The sequence below is a fragment of the Takifugu flavidus genome, chromosome 17 (genome assembly GCF_003711565.1).
Source record: "Takifugu flavidus isolate HTHZ2018 chromosome 17, ASM371156v2, whole genome shotgun sequence".
In the NCBI taxonomy this organism is placed as follows: domain Eukaryota; kingdom Metazoa; phylum Chordata; class Actinopteri; order Tetraodontiformes; family Tetraodontidae; genus Takifugu; species Takifugu flavidus.
The window spans coordinates 6,562,753-6,583,004 of NC_079536.1; the positions used below are offsets into that span (position 1 = coordinate 6,562,753).

At 42.5% G+C, this 20,252-nt stretch overlaps 1 protein-coding gene and 1 long non-coding RNA gene across 19 annotated transcripts in view; one reads left to right on the forward strand and one right to left on the reverse strand.

The window, feature by feature from the left end:
* eya1 (EYA transcriptional coactivator and phosphatase 1) overlaps nt 1-20,252 on the reverse strand; it is a 48,035-nt gene that overhangs the window by 26,319 nt on the left and 1,464 nt on the right. For 8 of the 18 annotated variants that reach the window (XM_057013246.1, XM_057013248.1, XM_057013256.1 and 5 more), the window contains exons 3-4: nt 17,933-18,091; nt 12,897-12,976 (exon numbers count right to left, since the gene is read on the reverse strand). The exons of 1 other annotated variant lie outside the window; for it this stretch is intronic. In XM_057013246.1, the coding sequence (XP_056869226.1) occupies nt 12,897-12,910 (14 nt within the window). In that variant the 5' untranslated portion in view covers nt 12,911-12,976; nt 17,933-18,091. Of the gene's footprint in view, nt 1-797; nt 932-1,005; nt 1,320-5,917; nt 6,399-12,896; nt 12,977-17,932; nt 18,092-20,252 lie in introns of those variants that run through there. 9 more of the 18 variants (XM_057013263.1, XM_057013261.1, XM_057013251.1 and 6 more) reach the window with 8 other exon arrangements.
* LOC130513942 (uncharacterized) lies at nt 1,305-3,127 on the forward strand. Its single transcript, XR_008946871.1, has 2 exons — nt 1,305-1,398; nt 2,699-3,127. It is a non-coding gene; the product is annotated as an uncharacterized LOC130513942 (long non-coding RNA).

Sequence of the window (20,252 nt, forward strand, 5' to 3'; positions counted from 1 at the left end):
ACCAAAGCTCATGCAAGGAGCTATGAAATCAACAATCAACACTGTGACAAGACCTCTGAGTTGTCAACATCCCTGCAAGGCTTTAACAACATGTTTATCGTCACATCATTCCAAAGTATCTTAAAGCAAGAAAAAGTGCCCGTATCATTTTGTGTGGTATCGGAGACTGCTAACAGATGTTTGCTGGTTTGAGGCGATGTTTAATGTGCCTGTTAAACACGCAGCACTCTACTTGATTATAAGAGCCCATGCCTCAGTGATTGGCAGATGAGGAGCTCACGAGGCATGTGTTTGCTCTGGCAAGCTCCTTAATTGTTTCTGTGTTTATATAAAAGAGCATGCCACTGAAAACATTAGTCCGTCTTCTCGTTTGTGCGCCCAAAGGATTTGACTGTGTGCGGAGAAGGAGGTATGAGAGACATGAGAAGCCGGGCCCACAAACTATAGAACCAATTTGTGAGTTGATTAAATTTAAATGAAATGTTTTGTACTTCATTGTGCCGTTTTCAATTATATGACTTGGTTCTGGTTAGCTTTGCCATCGGCGGCCTTTTAAGCAAAGCCGTGATAAAACAACTCAGTGCCATCTGATGATACAAACAAAACAGAAGCAATTCTATTTGCTGTGTTAAATAACATGATGCTGGTACCACAAATAACTTCCTTTCCTCGCTGAAACATAAGAAATGAGGCAAACACCATAGAAGACACTGCCTAGCACAGGGTAATCCAATATTTCCCTCGTTCATTCAATAGCAGCATGCTGCTAAAATTCGACTTTTGCATTTCACACTCACTGTTCTGCTCAGTTTTCTTGTCCTTTGCCCAAACTTTTGTTTCTCATTAGTTGAGGGCTGAAAAGCCATCACTCTCTCCAACCAGACAACACTGTAAGGCTGAGAAAAGCTGACAGCTGTTTCGCGGAGGCTTTAAAACGATCTCTGATGCCACGCAGAGAGCAGCGTGACTCTGATGATGCTGGCACTGGCTCAACTGTGCTCTTACCTGGGCCTCGCTGGCTTCAAGTCCTCACAAATACACTTCCTCTCTTGTGTTCTGCCTCCACCTGCCCCAGCAGAAACAAAGTCACTCCTTGTTAATGCAGCTCGGTGTCACAGTCCAGAGCCGTCCGTGACACATAAAGGCTGGTCTGAGAAAACATTATTGTTATTCTGCAGCAGAATGGGAAGAGAAAGCTGGCGGGGGAAACAGAGGCACACATTGTCTCTCTCCGAAGCCACAGACCTACTCCGCTGCTGCTTCCTCCTCCAGGTCCTCCCTCCTCCCCCAGCGAGGGAAGCACAGCCAAATGACGGAAAGGTGATTCATCATTGGTCTACGACAGCTGCAAACTGGATTAGCCCTCCCCCAATCAACATGCAAAGCGGCTTAGCCAAGGTAAGCAGGAAGGGGTGAGGGTGGGGGGTGGCAGAGGGGATGAAGGTAGGCAGAGGGCTGAGCGTTCGGGGGCTTCAGAGGGTGGGAGAGTGTCCCAGCTTTCCCGCTTGAGGTAGTCTGCGGCTGCTGGGAGGAAGATGGGACTTGTTGAGCAGTGACAAGTCAAGCGTGACACCCCTACCATCTTCAGCAGATCTTTCATCTGCAATTGACACTATCTGAAATTTATCAGCACTCCCCCTCCTGGCATACTGACAGGTCCTAATGACCGTCACTGCCGCCTCTCTCAGGCCTGCCCCAGCCTGGGGCCATGACACACACACACACACACACACACACACGCATACACAACTTTTGAATGAGAACAATACATACACTCATAAAAACTCCGTTCCTATTTTTTTCCCCAAACACAACACATCACGACTGTGTGTGTTAGCATACACCTCAGAGGCCTCTACATCAATGGTACACACACACATGGCACACTTATACACACAGGGCACTTTAGAGGCCCCCAGATCAGCGGTGCATCTCAGACAATGAAAGAGAGTGGAAACGAGAACACGGGCAGCATATGGAGCCACATATGTTTCCTATGACGCTACGAACGCCTCTATTACTCTCCTTTAGCTGACAGTTACATTTTGCTGACCACTCCTGCTCTGCCTGTCCCCCCCAAACATCAACTACAACCCTGCGTATGAGACCATAGTAGACCCGACTCCAAACCATCTTGACAATATTGTGTCCATGCAGTTTGGTGTGCTGGCCAAGAAAATGAAAATCATACAGGATATTTTTTTGTAAATCCTACTACATATTGTAATGACTGTCTGTTTGCATTAGCAAAGGTAACCTGAGCTTCATGGTCTTAATGTTTTTTTGGGGGGTTTCTTTTTTACAGAGTCAGTCTTAACAAGATGCTACAGATAACAGTGCTACCGCTTCATTGAAATTTTCGTTGGGGTTGGAAAAATACAAAAATAACATTAATAAGTATAAAAACACAATACGAGAGCGATCTCAGAGTGGTGAAATGAATCTGAGATGTGAGTTTGGAAGCTAGAGCACTCTGCTCGGCATCAAAAGCAGCCATTAGCATGCTAGTGCCTGAGTCTTTGCCAGCAGGTGAAACCAGCCAGGTGAAGAGAGAGAGAGAGAGAAGAGGAGGGGGAGGAAGGTAGGTGAGTTAAAGATAAGAGGGAGGGATTAAGTGCAACAACAAGCCTTTCTTCTACTTCACTAAATATTTATTGGTTTTTTTTTTTTGTATTTTCTTTTTTCGGTCTTCATTCAGCATCTTTGAAGTACATCAACCTGAACCACCAGGACTTTGAGGCTAACAAGAACAAAGCGGGAGCAGATGAAGCGCTGGATGTGTCACAGAAGAAAGAGAGAAAAAAAAAGACCAAGTGCCACAACACGTTTCACTCACGGGTGTTTGCCGGCCCTTTTGTTTCGCTTTACTTACTTCAAGACCTGCGTTTCCAAAGGTAAACATAGCCGCGGCCAAGCTTTTAGCATAGATCATCTCAGCATGCAGGCTGTCTGACCCAGCACAAATCATGGCTTCACCTTTCCCACATATTTTGTTGCTGCTCAGCTAATAGTAAGCAATTTCACATGGAATGTGCGCATCACATGCAAATGGGCCTGTGTTACGTATTTACACATGAAATGTTAAAATGGAAAATACAAATAATCAGCCAAATATGACACTGAAAAAGGAGTACGCTTTGTTTATTTTCATTCTCCACTCCGTGTCATCATCGTCAGATATTAATTTCAGCCTGCATTGTCTTTACATTTTACAGTCCATGTAAAACATGTGCTGCGAGTTACGACGTTTGAAAAAACAATGCTTTAATCAAAATCTAACTTTAAAACAGCTAATCCCCGCATAAGCTGGTCAGCTGAATCCACATGGTGGCCCAGGAAAAATAAATCCACTCTCAAAGAATGTAGATGCACACAACAATTGGACACAGATGTGCGTGGACTTGGGCGCAGTTTACAAAATGCTACACTTCACTTGCACCTCGACGTGGACGCGAAAAGTGACGGCTGCCAGCGAAGGCAACACTCAATATCCCGGAGCCTTTTCCCTCAAGAATTTCAGTTGGAAATCGAGACTCTTTGAAGATTCCAACTTATACAATGACTGGAGATATATATAAAAAACATTTACCATTGCAAAATTGTAAATTGATAAAATAATGCAAGCTAAAATTTTATCTTTCGCTGGTGTTTATTAGAAATGCGATATCCTGACGCAAGGTGAAAGAATGAGGGATTTTTATTTTCTTTTACAACACATACATTCTATTTTAATGTGGCAGAATGATTAACACATGGGCTGCTTGTAAGATGTGCAGCTTCACTGTCTTTTCGGTTCTCTCTGACACGGTGCTCCGGCAATTCACTCAACAGCTACATTAAATCTGTTAATACTGTGCTCTTCAACCTTCAAAATTATTTCCAGAAGGCCAGCTCGCCTTTGAGGGGCCATCCAACGAGGTTTAAGGTGCACGTTTTATCGCAGTCAGCCTTCCACCATGACCACCGCGGAATGAGAGAAGCTTTACACGCACGGCTCTGATTGGATACATCCCTTAAATGTGTCTTTATCTAATTTACGCTTTTATTTCCTATTGTGTTGCTGAAAATATACGTTATTAAGCACAAGCGCCAAATAAAATATCTGATCTGTCCAATCGTGTAGAAATAATGGTAGATCGTGTTTATATTAAGAGGTTCATCCCAAAATGCTAAATGATTGTGTGCTGCCGGCGTTAGCATTGAGGAGCTGTAATGCTGATCAGCAACAAACTTTAAAGCCCATTTCCTGCTCCTTCACTGGCATATTTCAGACCCAAACAGTAATGTGTTAACAAAATAACACCCCATAGTATTTAGTAAACACCCACTAATCACCCAGGTACTTAATAGATCCCGTTTCCTCCTTCCTTCCTTCCCTGACGCTCTTCCTACCTTCCCTGTCTTCGCATCGGTGGTGCTGGATCAATTAGTCCTGCATCTTTCACCATTTTCATTCTGCGCTCTAAGAGCAGAGGATGAGGGCCCGGCCAGACTATACGGAAGACATCAGGCCTAACGCAAACAATGCCACCGTCACCGCCTGCCACTCCTGTTGTACACATGCTGCTGCGCAGCCGTTCAGAAAGAGCCAGATCTTCCCTTGTGTAAAGCAAATATGCAGTGTAAACAGCTCCCAATCAGCCTGTTCATTATTTGTTAATTGGATAAATAAGGTTATTGTATGAGTCAATGGCTGCAGCAGGCGGTCTTACACACACACACACACACACACAAACACACACACAGAGTCATGTTTGTCCACACAGAGCGGAGGCCAGGCTGGATATCCCAATCTGTGTGTTTCCACTCGTCCATTTACAAACACACACCTTTATTAACACAGACCTACAACGAGAGCAGCATAAAATAAAAACAAATCAATTTAAAAGAGGCTTTAAGAGATGCTGTCTCTCATTTTCTCCCTCTCTTACACACACATACACACACACGCACGCACGCACACAATATTTCCCTGACTTGCTTTTCAAGCCTGTGATCAGACACAGAACATTAAAGCAGAACATCCCTCAATTAGAGGCTCTTGATTACAGCTGCTGCCCCGTCCTCACGACACGTGAGGCGCCGGCCTGCAGAGACGCAGCTCGGCCGGGGACGGGGCCTGCTGCCGCGGCGAGACGCTGAGGGGTTTCTCAGGTCTCCGCTCAGCATTCCTGGCCTCAGCAGATGGCATTGGATGTCAACTGTTTTAACTGTGCTGGTTTTGTTTGTTCTGCCATTCACAATGGGACTCCTGCATGGAGAACCGGTATGATTTCCTTCCTTGTTGAAATGTAAACGGCCAAGCAGAGGAGCAACGCAGTTTAAAAAAGATTAAAAAAAAATAAAGAGACATTTGCATGTCATGGGGAGAACACGCTTGTTATTTTCGCATTTCTACCTATTTTCTTTTTCAGAATCGGAGAGGAACATTTTTCTTTAGTTTGAAGGAAATTTCAAGGGATCTTTAAAAATTAAACTGCTGTATTAATTATATTGGAATTTTTAAAAAAAAAATCTTCTTTACACTTTAGTCTAATGCATATTTTATTTTAAGTTGAAATATGAAAATGAAGTAAATTTTAAAAACATAAAAAATCCACAGCTATATATCTATCATAACTAATTATTTTTGACTTGTCTTTTTCACATTATTGTGTCTCTTTATTTTGAATAATAATTCACTTTTAATTTTAATGACTATCTTATTTTATATTCTAATTTTTTATAATAAATGAATATAATGTAAATGCTTCACCCCATCAAAATGTTGGCATAAATTAAATGAGTAGATCCACTGTTATTACTAATTTACAGACAGAGAGAATCATATAGACTCACTCTTATAAACACACATGACACAAAAATGCAAAAAACAAACAAAAACCCAAATATTGAGAATAATTAGAAATATACTCACTACAATTATAGTTGAGTCCTTGTGTTTTTATCCCTTCTTAAAACAAAAATCTTGGAGAGGTGGATCATTCAGTCCAGCAGACGGGACAGCAAACTTTCTAAAACTCTTCTTACGGAGATTCGGGAGCACGTCAAATGGAAACTAGAAGACACTTTTTTTCTTTTTCATTTTAGGTGCTGGAACCCATGGAGCCCCACGCGGTATCTCGGGAGACCCCGTCCTGGTGAGAATGAGAGTTGTCCGATTACTGCTGCAGGCAGTGACTAGTGAGTGTCTGAGGAAGAAGGGAAAAAAAGAGAGAGGGCGAGAGAGCGAGGGAGGCAGGGAGGGAGGGAGTGAAGGAGGGTGGGAGAGGGAGGCTGCTGCTGCTGTTTGAAAAAGCAGAGAAGTTGCTCCGAGCTCTCTCACAGGAAGGTTTGGGTTCTGGAGGAGATGCAGGGAAGTCCTGCCTCACACCGGCTCCTCGTGTGTCCCTCACTCGCAGCCCCGTCCAGATTACACTGAGACAATCAAACCACAGACCTCTCCACAGGCCTGCACCAAGCTCTGCTCACACACCCTAAGGGCCTGTGCTCCTCTGCACCCCCACCTCTTCCACTCTTGTTTTTGTTGAGCTCTTTTTCACCAGGACAAAAAAAAAAATCCTTCCCCCTGTGCTCTCTAAAGTCATTTTTGGATTTCTCTCTGAACGTCCAAAGGGGTAAACAAGGGGTTCAAGTCATTAGCTCATGCAGGTAATGGAGAGGTTTACCAGCAGGACTCTGCTCTGACCGTCTTCACGAGTGGAAGTCCTCTGTCAACACGTGGACTGCCTCGGCGTGTAAAGTAACGAGCGCCTTCTGTCTACTCCCGGTTATTATTTCAACTGTTCTATGCTCCGACACAAAGCTCACGATGAGCTTAAACTGCAGATAAGGCTCTGCTGCGATGCTAAAGAAGCGAATTCTATGGAACGAATGACTTAATGCATCATTTCAGATTTAATGCATTTTTACACAATAAACCAACTGAAATACTGAAAAATGATGGCCGAGGAAGAGGAAGTCATACATTACTATAGTGAAGAGGTGATGAGAGAGGGAAAACACTCATGGCTAGAAGAATGGCACGCTGTGTTACACCATGGCGTATGTGTGCCTCGCGTGTACATTAGTGTCGCCGACATGTCACTTAAAGAGCACATTTAAACCTCCTTTTCCCATGTTTTCAGAATAAAAAAAAAAAGAAATTCATCAACAATTCCAACTAAAAGCGGGTCAGCACCATCACCTCAATAACAGAAACGTGTCTAAAATGCAGCTCTGTAATAATAGTAGTAATATAGACCTGCTGCCAGAGCGACCCCCCCTCTGCTCCAAACCACCTGCCCACAGGTAAATCCACCGGCTCACATTTCAGCATCCGAGCATGAAATATATTGCACATTAAACAAATTCTTGATAACGTGATTGACTAATAAGTGCTCGGGGACTCTCGAATAACTATTTCTAATAGCGGCGGGGTGCACATGCCAATTGGGTTACAGCATTTAGTGTGTCACTCTCTATTTCAATAAGCAGCTGCATAAAATTAGCTGGAGATGCAATTTTGCAAGTGAGTTATTTTCAAATTGCACAGTGTAATTATCCAGCGTTGTTTATGTCTCGATGACTAAACTCAGATTTTCCTTGGACTCTCGGTGAATGCGGCGCTGCGTAGTATGTTTCAAATCAAAGCTCCAAAACAACCTAGGAGGTTTCCTGCATTCTGATTACTATTCTACATCCCAACAGACAGGCTGTTAAATGCAAAGGCTCAAGTATAAAAGCCATGTTGAATTCAGGTCAGAGTGCAGGTTTGAAATATAGGATATATAAATTTTAGAAACTTGGATGACAAAATATGACAGTGAAGAAAATCCTATTTGATAATTTAGAGAGCTGGTATCATTTATCTGTCGCTACTAAAGAGTAGCCTAATAGCTTTCTGCAGCGTCTGCCAAAGAGAAGCTTAACAAAAGATGCACTGATGCTGTCCAACTGACATCAGCGCTAAAATGCCACTTGCCAAAAACTATATCAAGGAAGACATTTGAGAAGTGAGCTTAGATTAAAATGTGAAGCCGTTTTTTATTGAGGATTATCTTGATGGGGGCGCTTCATGTGGGGTGGCAGGGATGCCTCCCTGCAATTTAGAGTGAGGAGAGATCTGCACTGTCCTCTGTTGCCAACAGGTTATCCACTCAGCTTCGCACATGCATGAAAATAGAACCACCAATCTGGTTCCATTTCCAAGATAAAGAATCAAGAGCGAATACGCAGATAACAAAGAATCCCCATTTAGTTCCCTAACATTTTCCTGTGTTGTTCCTGAAAGAGAGCATCTCAGTGGACTGGGTTTACTTATCTTGACTAAAACCCACATAAACAGTGTTGAAAGGTGCAGCAGTGGTGCGGCCTGGGATCAAATGGTGCGGATGAAACAAAATGCTAACACCCTTGTGACACAGTTGCAATATTTTCGTATGCATATGCTGCAAATTTGTTTTGATAGAACCACTATGGTGTTTGCACAACGTCACACGTGGAGGGATCAGGTTCCTTTTTTGACATTACGCTCACCAGAGCATTACACCACGCAGACGGAAAAATCCGAACTTGGGAGAACTTTGGATAGGATAACATTGCGAAGATATTTATAAAAGTGTATGTTAAGTGTCTGTCGACTGAATACACAAAACACAAAATGTTCCTGATGCAATTTATCACAGTTAAAAAGTCATCCAATGTGCGCAGCTTCCTTTTAAAAATAACTGAGAAAAGAGTGATGTATTCCCAACGAGGGAAAGTGGAGACTCTTTTTCTCCACTTTTCCACCTCTACTCCCACTGCTGGGCCTTTTCATGTGAGCTCTAACTTTAAAAAAACGACAACCCCAAAGCTAAAAAGTGCAGATATAAATGCGAGAGCCGTGTTGCTGAGACTCTGTGCATGCAGCGTTCAAGTACATAACATTAAGCCATCCATAAGGCTTTCATTATGCTCAAAGAAAAAACCTTTATGATGACAAGTTGCCACCACAAAAAAGATTCTGACAGTGCAGACAGATAATTTTGAAGCCCTTCAAGGTAAATTAGTAGCAAGTCAAGAGCTTTCAAGTGGTGAATGAAAGTTATAAGTGAAGCCTAAATTTCTCGTAAACAAACATCAAGCTGGCCCTCCTCGCTGAGGAGCAGCGATAAAAGTAAACATGGCGTACCTCAACATGAAAATATATTGCAGCTTTCCTCCACAGAAAGAGGGAACAAAGAAAAAGGTTAACCTCAGTGGACGTCACAAACTTTAATTAACCCGGTGACCTTGTCGTAGCCATTTCGCTTCCGAGCAAACGCAACATGTTTCGAATTAAGTACGATGGAAAGGTTTGTATGATAGGTAAAATAAACTACACTGTCTCTTAGCATGAGACCAACTATGTGCTTTAAGAAAAGCCCCGCTGCCTCATTTATATGTGCAAATACCAGGAGAGATGAGTTATCCTCCATGGCAAGTGAAGCACACCTGTGGAAAGTCTATGACAACCTTTATTACTCTCCGATGGCCCCAAACAAGCTAAACAAGCACACTTTAGAGGCCAATTACTCAGAATGAGACATCTCTATGGCTGGGAGTGTCACTGCAAGTCTTACATTTTAACCATGCAGTCTGTTCAATGATAAAGGCTTCAATTCAGCCCAGGACATTACAGTAGTGTGGTTACAGATTCTGTGATTTATAAAATATTAACGAGTCACTCTATATTTACAATGTTATCTACATTTTTCCTACTTCTTTTTTATAACATTTCAACATAGCTTTCATAAATCAGTTGTGCTACAACCTAGAAATACTATATTTTTTAAATGCTGTTGCCAATTTATAGCTACAAGTTTGAAGCTTACTCTCCATGCAAACACAGCAGCTGAGGAAAACGATACTCAATGTTCACAATTCAAGAATTTAGAATTTTAATAGGAGTGATAAGTGGATTGTGTGACTTCCTCTTGATACTAATGTGGTATTCTGGTGTAAAGATAGACTCCTCTCAGTAAAGCCACTAAATCTAAGTCAGCTGCACCCTAAAATACCAATATGTTTGGTGATAAATTTTCAGCACCTCTCTAATGGCAGCATTTGTCGGGACAGCCCCAACTGTCTGGAACCGTTACGGACTTGTGCAGCCCAGGCGGCCAGAAATGTGGCACTCTTCTTCTTTTCCACAACTGCCTGCACAGTTGTGCCCAGGTCAGCGGAGCACGTGGGGGCTGGGCCGCTCACCGAAGGGCTTGCAGCGGTTCTGGCCCACGAAGGAGGAGGGGCTCGCCATCACTGGAAACTTATGTTCACCACACCACCAACTCCCAGTGGGTGCGAGTACAAAATGCAGAAGTTATGGACTTAATTCCTGCCTTGCGATCTCACCTCCCCCTAGGCAGTCTCTCTGTTCCTGTCCCCCCCTTCCCCCCAACCTCCTGACTCATTCACCAAACCCCACTGGTGCAGCCACTGTGACATTTGTGAAGCCAGGAGTCCACATAACAAAAACACATTAGGCAAATGTCTGGGGTCAAACGTCTGTTTGAATTGGCCAGATGAAAGCCACTTAGATTGGGTCTGTGCCATTCTGCTAGCAACTAAATACAGTCACCGAAGAGGCTGTGAGGCTATGAGCTAGCGCTTAGCCCCCCTGACAGAATACGCCAGCAGAATATTCAGGTTCTGGTGCTGTGCATGCCAACAGAGGATACAGGAGCTCAAACAAAGCTATTTGAGCCAGTAGTATTAGCAGGTAATGGATCAGCTCTCGATAGTGCAAAAATAAAACAGAAGTACTATCGACCGGGAAAAAAACTTATATTTAACCTAGATCCGCAATTGTTACTTAAGAAGCAAGTGCACAACTACACAGATGGGTTATTTAAAGTGATGAATGGGCATTCCCATTGGACAACAGCGATCGGTAATTTTTAACTCCAGACCCGGCAGCTGGGTTTATCTTCCTTGCTTGCCTTTTTCTGTACTGGTGCGTTAAAAAAAATAGGCAGCAAATGTCAGTCACTTCATAGAACAGCGTGCAACATGCTGAGCTGTGCAAGTTTCCACAGCCTTCAGAACAGTGTGAACTATTAGCGGCTTGGCAGAGACGGTGGGTGTCTCCACCGGGAGGCGCGGGAGTCGGACGGAGCTGAGGCATGATGAGGACTTCCAAAATAACCAACGGGCTAATCACAGGTTTAAGCGATGAGGACAGGACTGCTGATGCTCATGCTAATACTTTGTCCCAAAGCACCTCGTGGTGACTCCTGTGCATATGCCTGGTGCACGTCACCTCCATCGTCATGAGGGGGGGAGACAGCTCTTCATTTTCTGTTTTACCACGAGCAGTGTTGCAACATTATCGATTACCTTTGAACAGGAAGTGCTGTCCAAGTTACTCTGAGAACAGCAAAACAACAAGTGTGTCATCCTGTAGAGACAAACAACAGCAACCTGAGATCATTCATCAACTTATCAATTCCTCAGCCCTGTCTAATGTGATGTAGCCCATTTTATCTGACTTTCACAACCTTTTTAGGCCGCATCTCGAAAAAGCAGCTTTAAATCTGTTTAAACTAGCCCAAATGTGAAACTGAATGTCCTGGGGCACTATAACCTCGTGATTCTGCCTCAGAATGTTGCTTTAACAGTTTATTTCTTGAGTTTTCCACTTCATGTGGAGAAACACATGCATTAGCGATCCATAAAACTCACTGGACTATGTGGAATGTATCTCTTTCCCTCCCTGATTCATTCTGAACTTCAGTGGTCCTGCTGTGTTTTTAGATTACATACTTCACATGATTTCTGCTTGAATATACTGCATAATTTAGTTATTTTACAAAAAAGCGACATTTTCTTTCAGCCTTTACATATGCTATCGCTCCATTGTTGCCCATTATGCAACACGAAGGTTTTTAGGTCAATTAAAACCTTCAACTCCATGGACCAAATACAAATGAAGACTTGAATTAGCAAAGATGCCTGACTAACCTTCGGCATGCAAGTTGCAGACAGTGAGGAAAGATGTAATGACTTGCCAAGCTCCTTTGATGATGTACATGTGAATCATCAATACCAGCAGCTTTGCGCGACTTGGCTAAAAATACAAACGGAACCACAACAAAGACACCCCGGTCATCCGGGGCCTTGGCTCTGACTCCAACATAAACATTACGTTTAGTTACGTGGATCAGAGGGAGCAAGGAGACAGTGGGAAAAGAGAGGAGTGGGAGAGCTTCTTCCTCAGCTTTTGTGACTTAACAGAAGCTCCTGTTGTTCATTAAATATGCAAAATAAAGAATTTACAGCATCCACATTATTATTCCTATTATTATGAATACAGACAGATAGAACAGAACTCTGTTAGGGGCACTTTTTTCAGTTGTTTCCTTAATAATGTGGAATCAAAGTGCACTTTTGGATGTAAAACAGGATAAACTGGACAGGAACAATTAGAGGTCTCGTTCTGTTGAATGCTCACCAGAGTAATTAAAGGGTTTGCTGATTCGCTGTTCTGGCTAAAGGTGCACCTGGTCACCTGGGACAATAGGGAGAAATTCCTGTTTTTGTTTTCTGGAAGCTGTGGGAAGGATTTGGCAGAAATATGGGGGTGGGTGTGGCGCAATAGCGCCTTCTGACATTTTCAAGACTTTTCATTGTATTGGCTGGTTTGTGTTTGCGAAATAGTGAAGCCTTCTTTATAAAGGCTATCGGACTGCATCTCTAACACGTTCGGTTTGAACTCTTCCCGTTTCTCTTGCGAAACTCGGTCAACCTCTGAGCAGAATACACGAGCAACGCGTGATGACTATGCAATTTACAAAATTACAAGCTAGCTGAAACCCTGCCCGAAAGAAGCCCCAGCCCGAGTCTGAATTATTAAACAACTATTGATGAAGGCCTGATAAATGCACTTGGCTCACCGTCCCAATGACATTCTTCATCCTTCCATTCAGTTCTGGGCTGATTCTGCTGCACTGCCTGCCTCTGTGTTTGGCACCTCCTGCCAAAATTACAAAGATATGAAATATGCTCATTTACAATCACAAGAGGTAATTGTTTTCAGCAACATATCCGCTAACAGATCTCTGCTGTGCCGCTGTCTCTTTTTGCCCGGGAACTAAAATAAGAATACTTCCACTGAAGCTAATTACAGTTTCACACTGTGTGACAGTCAACAATCTTCCCCTGTTGTGTTGGCAAAGCACCAAACTCACCTATTATGCTCCCACAAGGGGAATTAACATACCGACCTGATGGACAGATCTGCACAGAACTTCCAGCATTAGTTTAATTACTTCTGTGCCTTCAGGTGCTGATATAAAAAGTCAAACCACAAATCAAAAGGAAGTTTTAAAATTGGGTATGGAAGCAACCAGCTGACGTTCAGGCGTTTTGTGTGAACAGAGTGAGGAATATGTGATAACACAGTAAAATAACATATATCGTCTTCACCTCTCGCCGCTACAAAGCACTTAATAAAATCCACATTTAACAAACAAACCAGGACTAAATGTTCAACTCTTTGGTGCATTATTAATGCAGCCTCTCCCTCAAATTGACCACTGATAAATTATTAAAATTAATCTGGTTATGGGAGTTTCATTATAATAATTTAATTAAATGGAGGCTTAAGGACCTCAGAGAGGCCAAGAGCCACCAGGGTGCTGTGCTTCACTCCTCTAATGGGCTGAGGACAGCAGAGTGCTGGCGTAATGCACAGGAGCCCATACATTATTTAATGGATCCCACTAAGTAAAGACAGATCAATGATAACTTGTCATCACATCAATGTGTTGAAAGCATTCCAGAGCCCGCTGCATGACCAGTGGAAGACGATGGAGAGCACAAAAAGAAGGTATGTTTCACCTTTAGGCAAGACAGCATTATCGCCTACAGATATGGTGAAATGCAACACCAAAAAGAGCCTCATATCAGCAGAGGGTAAAAGTTTTGGGGAGTTGACACGTGTTCAAATCAAATAGGCTTAAAATGGCGACAGGTACACAGCATATGTCTATGTCTGTAGCCAATGTATGAGAGAAAGTGGAGCTGTAGAGAATGAGAGGAGGCAGGGAAATGTAAACAAAGACGCTATAAAATAGCATTGTTATTGGCAGAAACGTATAAATGAGATGAGTGCAATAATGTGGCTTACAAACACAAACGGATACGTGTGATAATGAAGAACACATGTGGCAGAAAAGCACTCATTATAAACACATATGCACGCCAGGCCTTCGTCTCAAAGAGGAAACTTGTAGGATGAACATTAGCATTTGGTGAAAACAAATGAATAATCACTTTAAGGTATAATACGCTGGGGTAAGCACACAATAAAAGAAAGCATTCTGCCTTTAAAATGGATAAAAATTGATTGTGTCCCAATAAAAACGAACTGGCGGAGTGTTAACTGGATTCCACATAAACGTCTGTAGCAGCCCCTGGCCGCTTTATTGTGTGCTAATGCAATAGAGAACACTTAGCAATAAATGCTCCTCTCTGATGAGCTCACAGAGGCTTTCCAAGATGGCCTGATGAAATTGTAAAAATTAGATTTGAGCGAGCTGCTAATGACTCCTAAAACAAAGGAAAATCTCTAAATAGAATTAGTCTGCCCTCTCCTTCTCTAAATACATCATATGTAAATTACTGTCATTTGGAGAAATATGCTTGCCTGGAAGGTAAAGCCTTCATTAGAGATCTCAGTAGGTTTGGGACTTCAACAGGAACTCCTCCAGGACATTTAAAAAGTTTCCCTGCTCAGAGATGATAACGCAAACCACGAAACAGGAATCCTGTAATTTCTACCAAACTTTAAACATACTGATAGTGAAATCTTATTTATTCCAAACCTAATGCTCAGTCGAATTCAAAGCATCATCATCAAAGAGGGGAGCCCTCTATCAATATTAATCTTGGCACGATTTTAAAGTTTTCATCAGTCCCGACAGAAGAGTTTACACACTTAACAGTCAGCAATGATTCCAGGTTTAACCACTCACTGATCTTTCACACCACCCTCTATTGTTTGTACGGGCCAAGGAAAACAGACATGTATGACAACTCTGCGGGAATTACGCACCAATTAACCAGGATCATTTCTGTTTACAGGAGCTGCTCGACTGTTTTCTAAGATAAACGCAGGGGCCTGCCAGTTGCCATGGCTCCAGGACATAGGCCTTGTGTTTTCCCATCAGGCAGGTAATTCTCTTATCTGGGCATTGTTCTCTGTTCATCCCACATGAATCGCGTGGCTTTGCCAGGAGATTTGCCCCGCTTTAGGTAAAAGCTTCACCAAATATGAGCGCGGACCACACGGCGTTTCCCAAAATAAAACCACGGCGATTATGTCATGAATAGAAAGGTCAGTTATACTCGAAACGACTCAATACTTAAAGTCTTCGTCGTATCTGCACGGTTAGCCGGAGTCTGAACGCTGCTGAAGTTTCAAGTGTTTTCTGACAGCAGGATCACATGTGGGGCAACAGCCAGCCTGCAGCTGTGGGGTATTTCCACTGTCCAAAAGCATCTACCTATTAATGGCGTTCGAAAAAGCTCAAATCTGTCAGGATGTCACCGCGCACTCTTCTTTCATTCTCATGGCAACCAAATACCTCATACAGTTTTCATTGTGTGCAGCACATTTAACAGAGAAAATGTGTGGTTGCTCATTTTAGGGATAAAAAATCTGCCCCCCCCCCAAAAAAAAATCAAATAAATATATTTTCATTTGTAACATCCACTGTAGGTGTCAGGCTTGATGCATCTAAATCTGGTTAATGATGTTCCTGAAGGAGTAATGTGCTGGATTACAGTAATTGAAAGTCCATACTGTGCCAGAAATAACTGTTCTCACACAGGGGCTAGACCCACTGGTGCCTTTTGCCGTCTGTTGGCGAGAACTAAATATATTTTCTGCATTCTGAATGGCATTCCACATGAACGTGTACGTGCCAGTAGTTCGCTGCGAATGAGAATAAATAGCTTTCTCAGCCAAGCCTTGAGACATGTCAAAGATGGGTACAGACAGCATGTGTGGTGATTTATTGGATTGTTTGGAGAAATATATCAAGCACAAGCAGGTGTATGGAAATATTTGCGCTGTTAGGACATTAGAAACCGTCTGATTAATTTGCACTTCACTGCACATATAATGACAGAACAATAATCCTTTTGGAAAAACCCCAGGACCTAGTTTCTGACCACCTGTTCATCTAAAAAGTAGTTCCGGCACTCATCCAAAATCCGAACTTCCGAACCGGAGTGCTCCCTTTTTCATTTGTGTAGGAGGTGACGTGTGTAGCAACAGACGCTCTAATTCGGTGGTGGAGGAAAAGGTTACGTAAGCGATACGCTGCCCTGCGCCTGTCACTCAACCGGCTGCTGATTGGCAAATCCGGAACTGTAGGTGATGCTCTTTCACGTTGAGAGCAATGACAGATTAAACATTGGTGACAGAAATACTAAATATTGATCCAGCAGTCCAGCATCGGTTGCTGGAATGGGATGGGAGTCTATAATAAAACATGACTAAATATTTTATGTATGTTTATGAAAACTATGCACTTACCAAGAATAATAAACTATTTTCTAGATTACACCTCAAGACTAGCGTAGCTGTGCCACAAATACTGTAGCCAGTCTATTTCTTTTGGATCGATGTATAAAATAGCAAACACCGATGGACCACACACAGCTGTTAGCGCGGTGGTACTGTTTACATCATTGGAATTTTTGCCAATTACCCTTTTTCCCTAAATGCAAGACACACATAAAAAAAGACTGAAGCTCTGTTCTTGCAGTTTGTGAAGTGGAAATTAGGACGTATTAATTGTGAGTTTGAGCCTCACGACAGCGCCTGTGAGGAACTCAGAAAGAAGAAAGCTGTACTGAAGGCACAAAACATGTTTCCCTGAAATCAGATGGGACTGGAAACTGGCCCAACAGTTGTCCATCAAGGGAAACCAACAATCTGTTGGTGGCCTTGATGAAATCAGCTCACACTAAGACTGATGTGCTGACAGTGAGGATCAAGGCAGCCAGAGTTATTCTAGGGGACCTGTCACACAGCCCAGCAGCTGACCTGGACTACAGGCCAATAATCCGCCCTCACGGGGGTCAGTCTCCACGCTGTAAACAACAACACTTCAGGTAACATTTTAATCTGCAGGCAATGAGACAGAGGCAGGCGGAGCAAACGAGGACCCTTTTTTCCTCGATATTACATTCGCTCCATGTGTGAAAGTACACATCGTGTGTGAGCGGTTTTTCCTTCCGTCGTGCCTTTTTGACTCTGCTGACGTTATACCGGAGAGAAAACGTAGTGAGGGGGAACTTTTCCCCCAGCGATCTTTATATACCTATTTAAGAACAGCAGCCTTTCACACCAGGTTTGGCAGGAAGCGGCAGTAAAACGAAATGGGCAGGAACTACAGTATTTCATAATTAATAGGCAGTGGTGCAGAGAAGATCAGTGCAGGCTGACGTAAAAGACCAACAAGTGTAAAAGTCATTCCCTCTCTGCAAAATGGCGGATAAACTCTCCAGAGCCACATGTTTTCTTTCAAAAGACCAAAACCAGAGTAAGTTTGACTTGCATATCCATCCTTTTGTGTTGCTAAGGTGGTCTCACACCAGGGCACCACATGCAGTATTGTAAATTACATGGTGCACCTAATTGTCCACATCCACTTTATGACCAAAAACCACTGGTGCAGTGCTGACTCTATTGTCAGGTACTTAATCAAGGCCAGCAGATTTATGTCCATGCTCCAACTCTGGCAGGAGGCTGAGTAATTGAATCTTTTTTATACATCTAAAATTAGCAGTCTATTCTTAGAGAGTCGAGAGTTTGAAATGATAACATTAATGATATCAACCAATGCCATATGAGGCCGTGCCTTTCGCAGTGGCAGTTGCATGTTGCGTAATAGTCCCAGATGTTGCTCGGACTGACCTTAGCTGGGGGGTACGGTGCCATTATGCCAATCAAACACTGGAGCAGTTGATCAGTTGCAGGCCCAAAGTGGACTGGAGAAACACAATTATTCAGCGTTGTACCTCACGTGGCAGCAGCGAGTGGCTCAAAGGTGAGAGCAAGCTCATCTGCGTGGGCCTGACAGGAAAAGATAATGATGAGAAAGTAATAACCAGAGCATGACAATGTTAATAAAGCACTCTTTCACGCTCATTTGCTTGGAACTATTGAAAAAGTGATTATTAGTGAATTATTGGATGCATTGCAGCCAGCTAAGCTGCAGACTATCAAAAAAGGACAAAAAAAGCATCGACAAAAGAACAAATTTCACTGGTTTGTGTTCGATTCTTTCATTAGGTTGATTTATATATTACTTGGTAACTTAACTCCTCCTGTCAGTGTGAAAGACAAAGCTGTCCGGCGTAAGAAAGGAGCGAGCATTGAGCGTGAAGTCGGAATGTGGTCTGTGTAGGGATGTCAGGAGCATAATGGCCAGCTGAGTCATAGGTTATAAAAAGCTGTCATTAGGGATTTCTGTCCTCAGCAGCTCATCACACAGGACCTGTGAATTATTTATTATGCTGGAAACTCAAGTGCTCTGTTACTCAAGACCGCCTGGCTTCCTGCGCCTTCCTTTCCGTGAGCTTGTTTAATAAAAGCATAGCATTTGCTCCTTGTAATTTAAGTCATTAAGAGGATGTGATGTATAAAAAGGTTTCGATTTTATTAATGCGACTGCTGCAGTGATTTTTCTTTTATACAACGAATATACAAATTACAAGCTAACAATGAGTTCACCTAATAGTGCTTCTGCACAAATCAAGTGCACAATCAAAGTGTTTGTATTAGTAGGCTAAAGCTCGTCTTAACCGAGCCTGCGGTCCAAATCCACCTAATTAGCACTTTGAGTGAATTAATTTGTTTCTATTAGATGACAACATTTTGCTTAAAACAATCAAGGCTAATGTTCACAACCTGGAAACTTTTAAATGTATTGCTATACGCATGAATAACATTGATTTTTGACCGTATGTATGCAAGAAAATAAGCTTTGAATAAGTTATTCAGCAGTTTCTCAGTTTTTGATGGCAAAGTCAATGCAAATCAGGTCAGGCATTTTTTTTCCTGACTTTTGTTTTGCTCTCAGTATATGAAAATGGTTAAAAATCCCAAGGGTCAATGAAAATGATCCCTCCACTCCAGTCGCCTGCTCCAAGTCAGCCAAAACATTCCAGACTTCAAACGGCAGCTTTGCCTACCAGGGCCATTGCAGTGTCCTGGCCTCCATGGCCCAGGAGGACTTGGTTATTTGGATAAATTAATTTCTGGAGTCTGCCTGAGTTGCAAAAACAACCTCCTGCCTGACAGCAAATTAGTCTAACTGAAAACTTAAAATGTGCAAGTTTAAAAAAAAAAAAGAGTTTTAAAACACCAAATCGAATCTCAATCTGGTGGGTTTTTGTGTGGGTTTTTTGACATTTTAACAGAATTACATCTAAATTAATCAGTAAACCTTTATGAAGCTGTAGACGCACCAGATTAAAATAATGAATTATCATAAACCTTGAATTATAAAGGTATAAATGAAACATTTTTTGAAGAAGAGCGCAAGAAAGACAAATAATGCAAACAGATGAAGACAATCCAGAATTAATGGTCTGCAACGTTTTCAGGCTCTCAGAGAGCTGTCCAAGGACACCATAGGGGAAACTTCATGGCCCCAGTAATTGGAGGAGCATGTAACTTCAAAAGTGAGGAGAACCGAGTAAAGAACCCTCCTCTGAAGTCGAGTCTTAAAGAAAACGTGAAGCACATGTACAGTGTATGAATCCGGTACATGTGTGTCTGAAAATTGTTCTATTCCTTCCTGCAGACATGATACATTGCGGTATCCCTGCTGGGCTTCCACGCTTTTAAAACACGGTAAATTCAGACTCTGAATCCTCGGGTCACAGCTGTTCCTCCTCAGGTCAATATGTATTAAAATAAAAAAAAAATCCAGCAGGAGCAAACTGGCTCAGAACAAAACAAGATGTTCCACAAAGATGTCTATAAAACATGTCACTCAAGAGGGTGTGACACTGACCTAAAAAAAATACTTTAAAAGGCGATATTTCACAACAGTTACGCTGTCGATTTCATTGCTCTTTCAACACATTTCTGCACCGAGGTCCCTTCATGCATTCGCCTTTTTTACAATTGACCAGAACTTCTACGCCTTCCTCGACCATAAACGTATTGGCATGACTTTGACATAACCTACACTTTTGTCTTTGTGATGTGCTGCAGCCATACATCA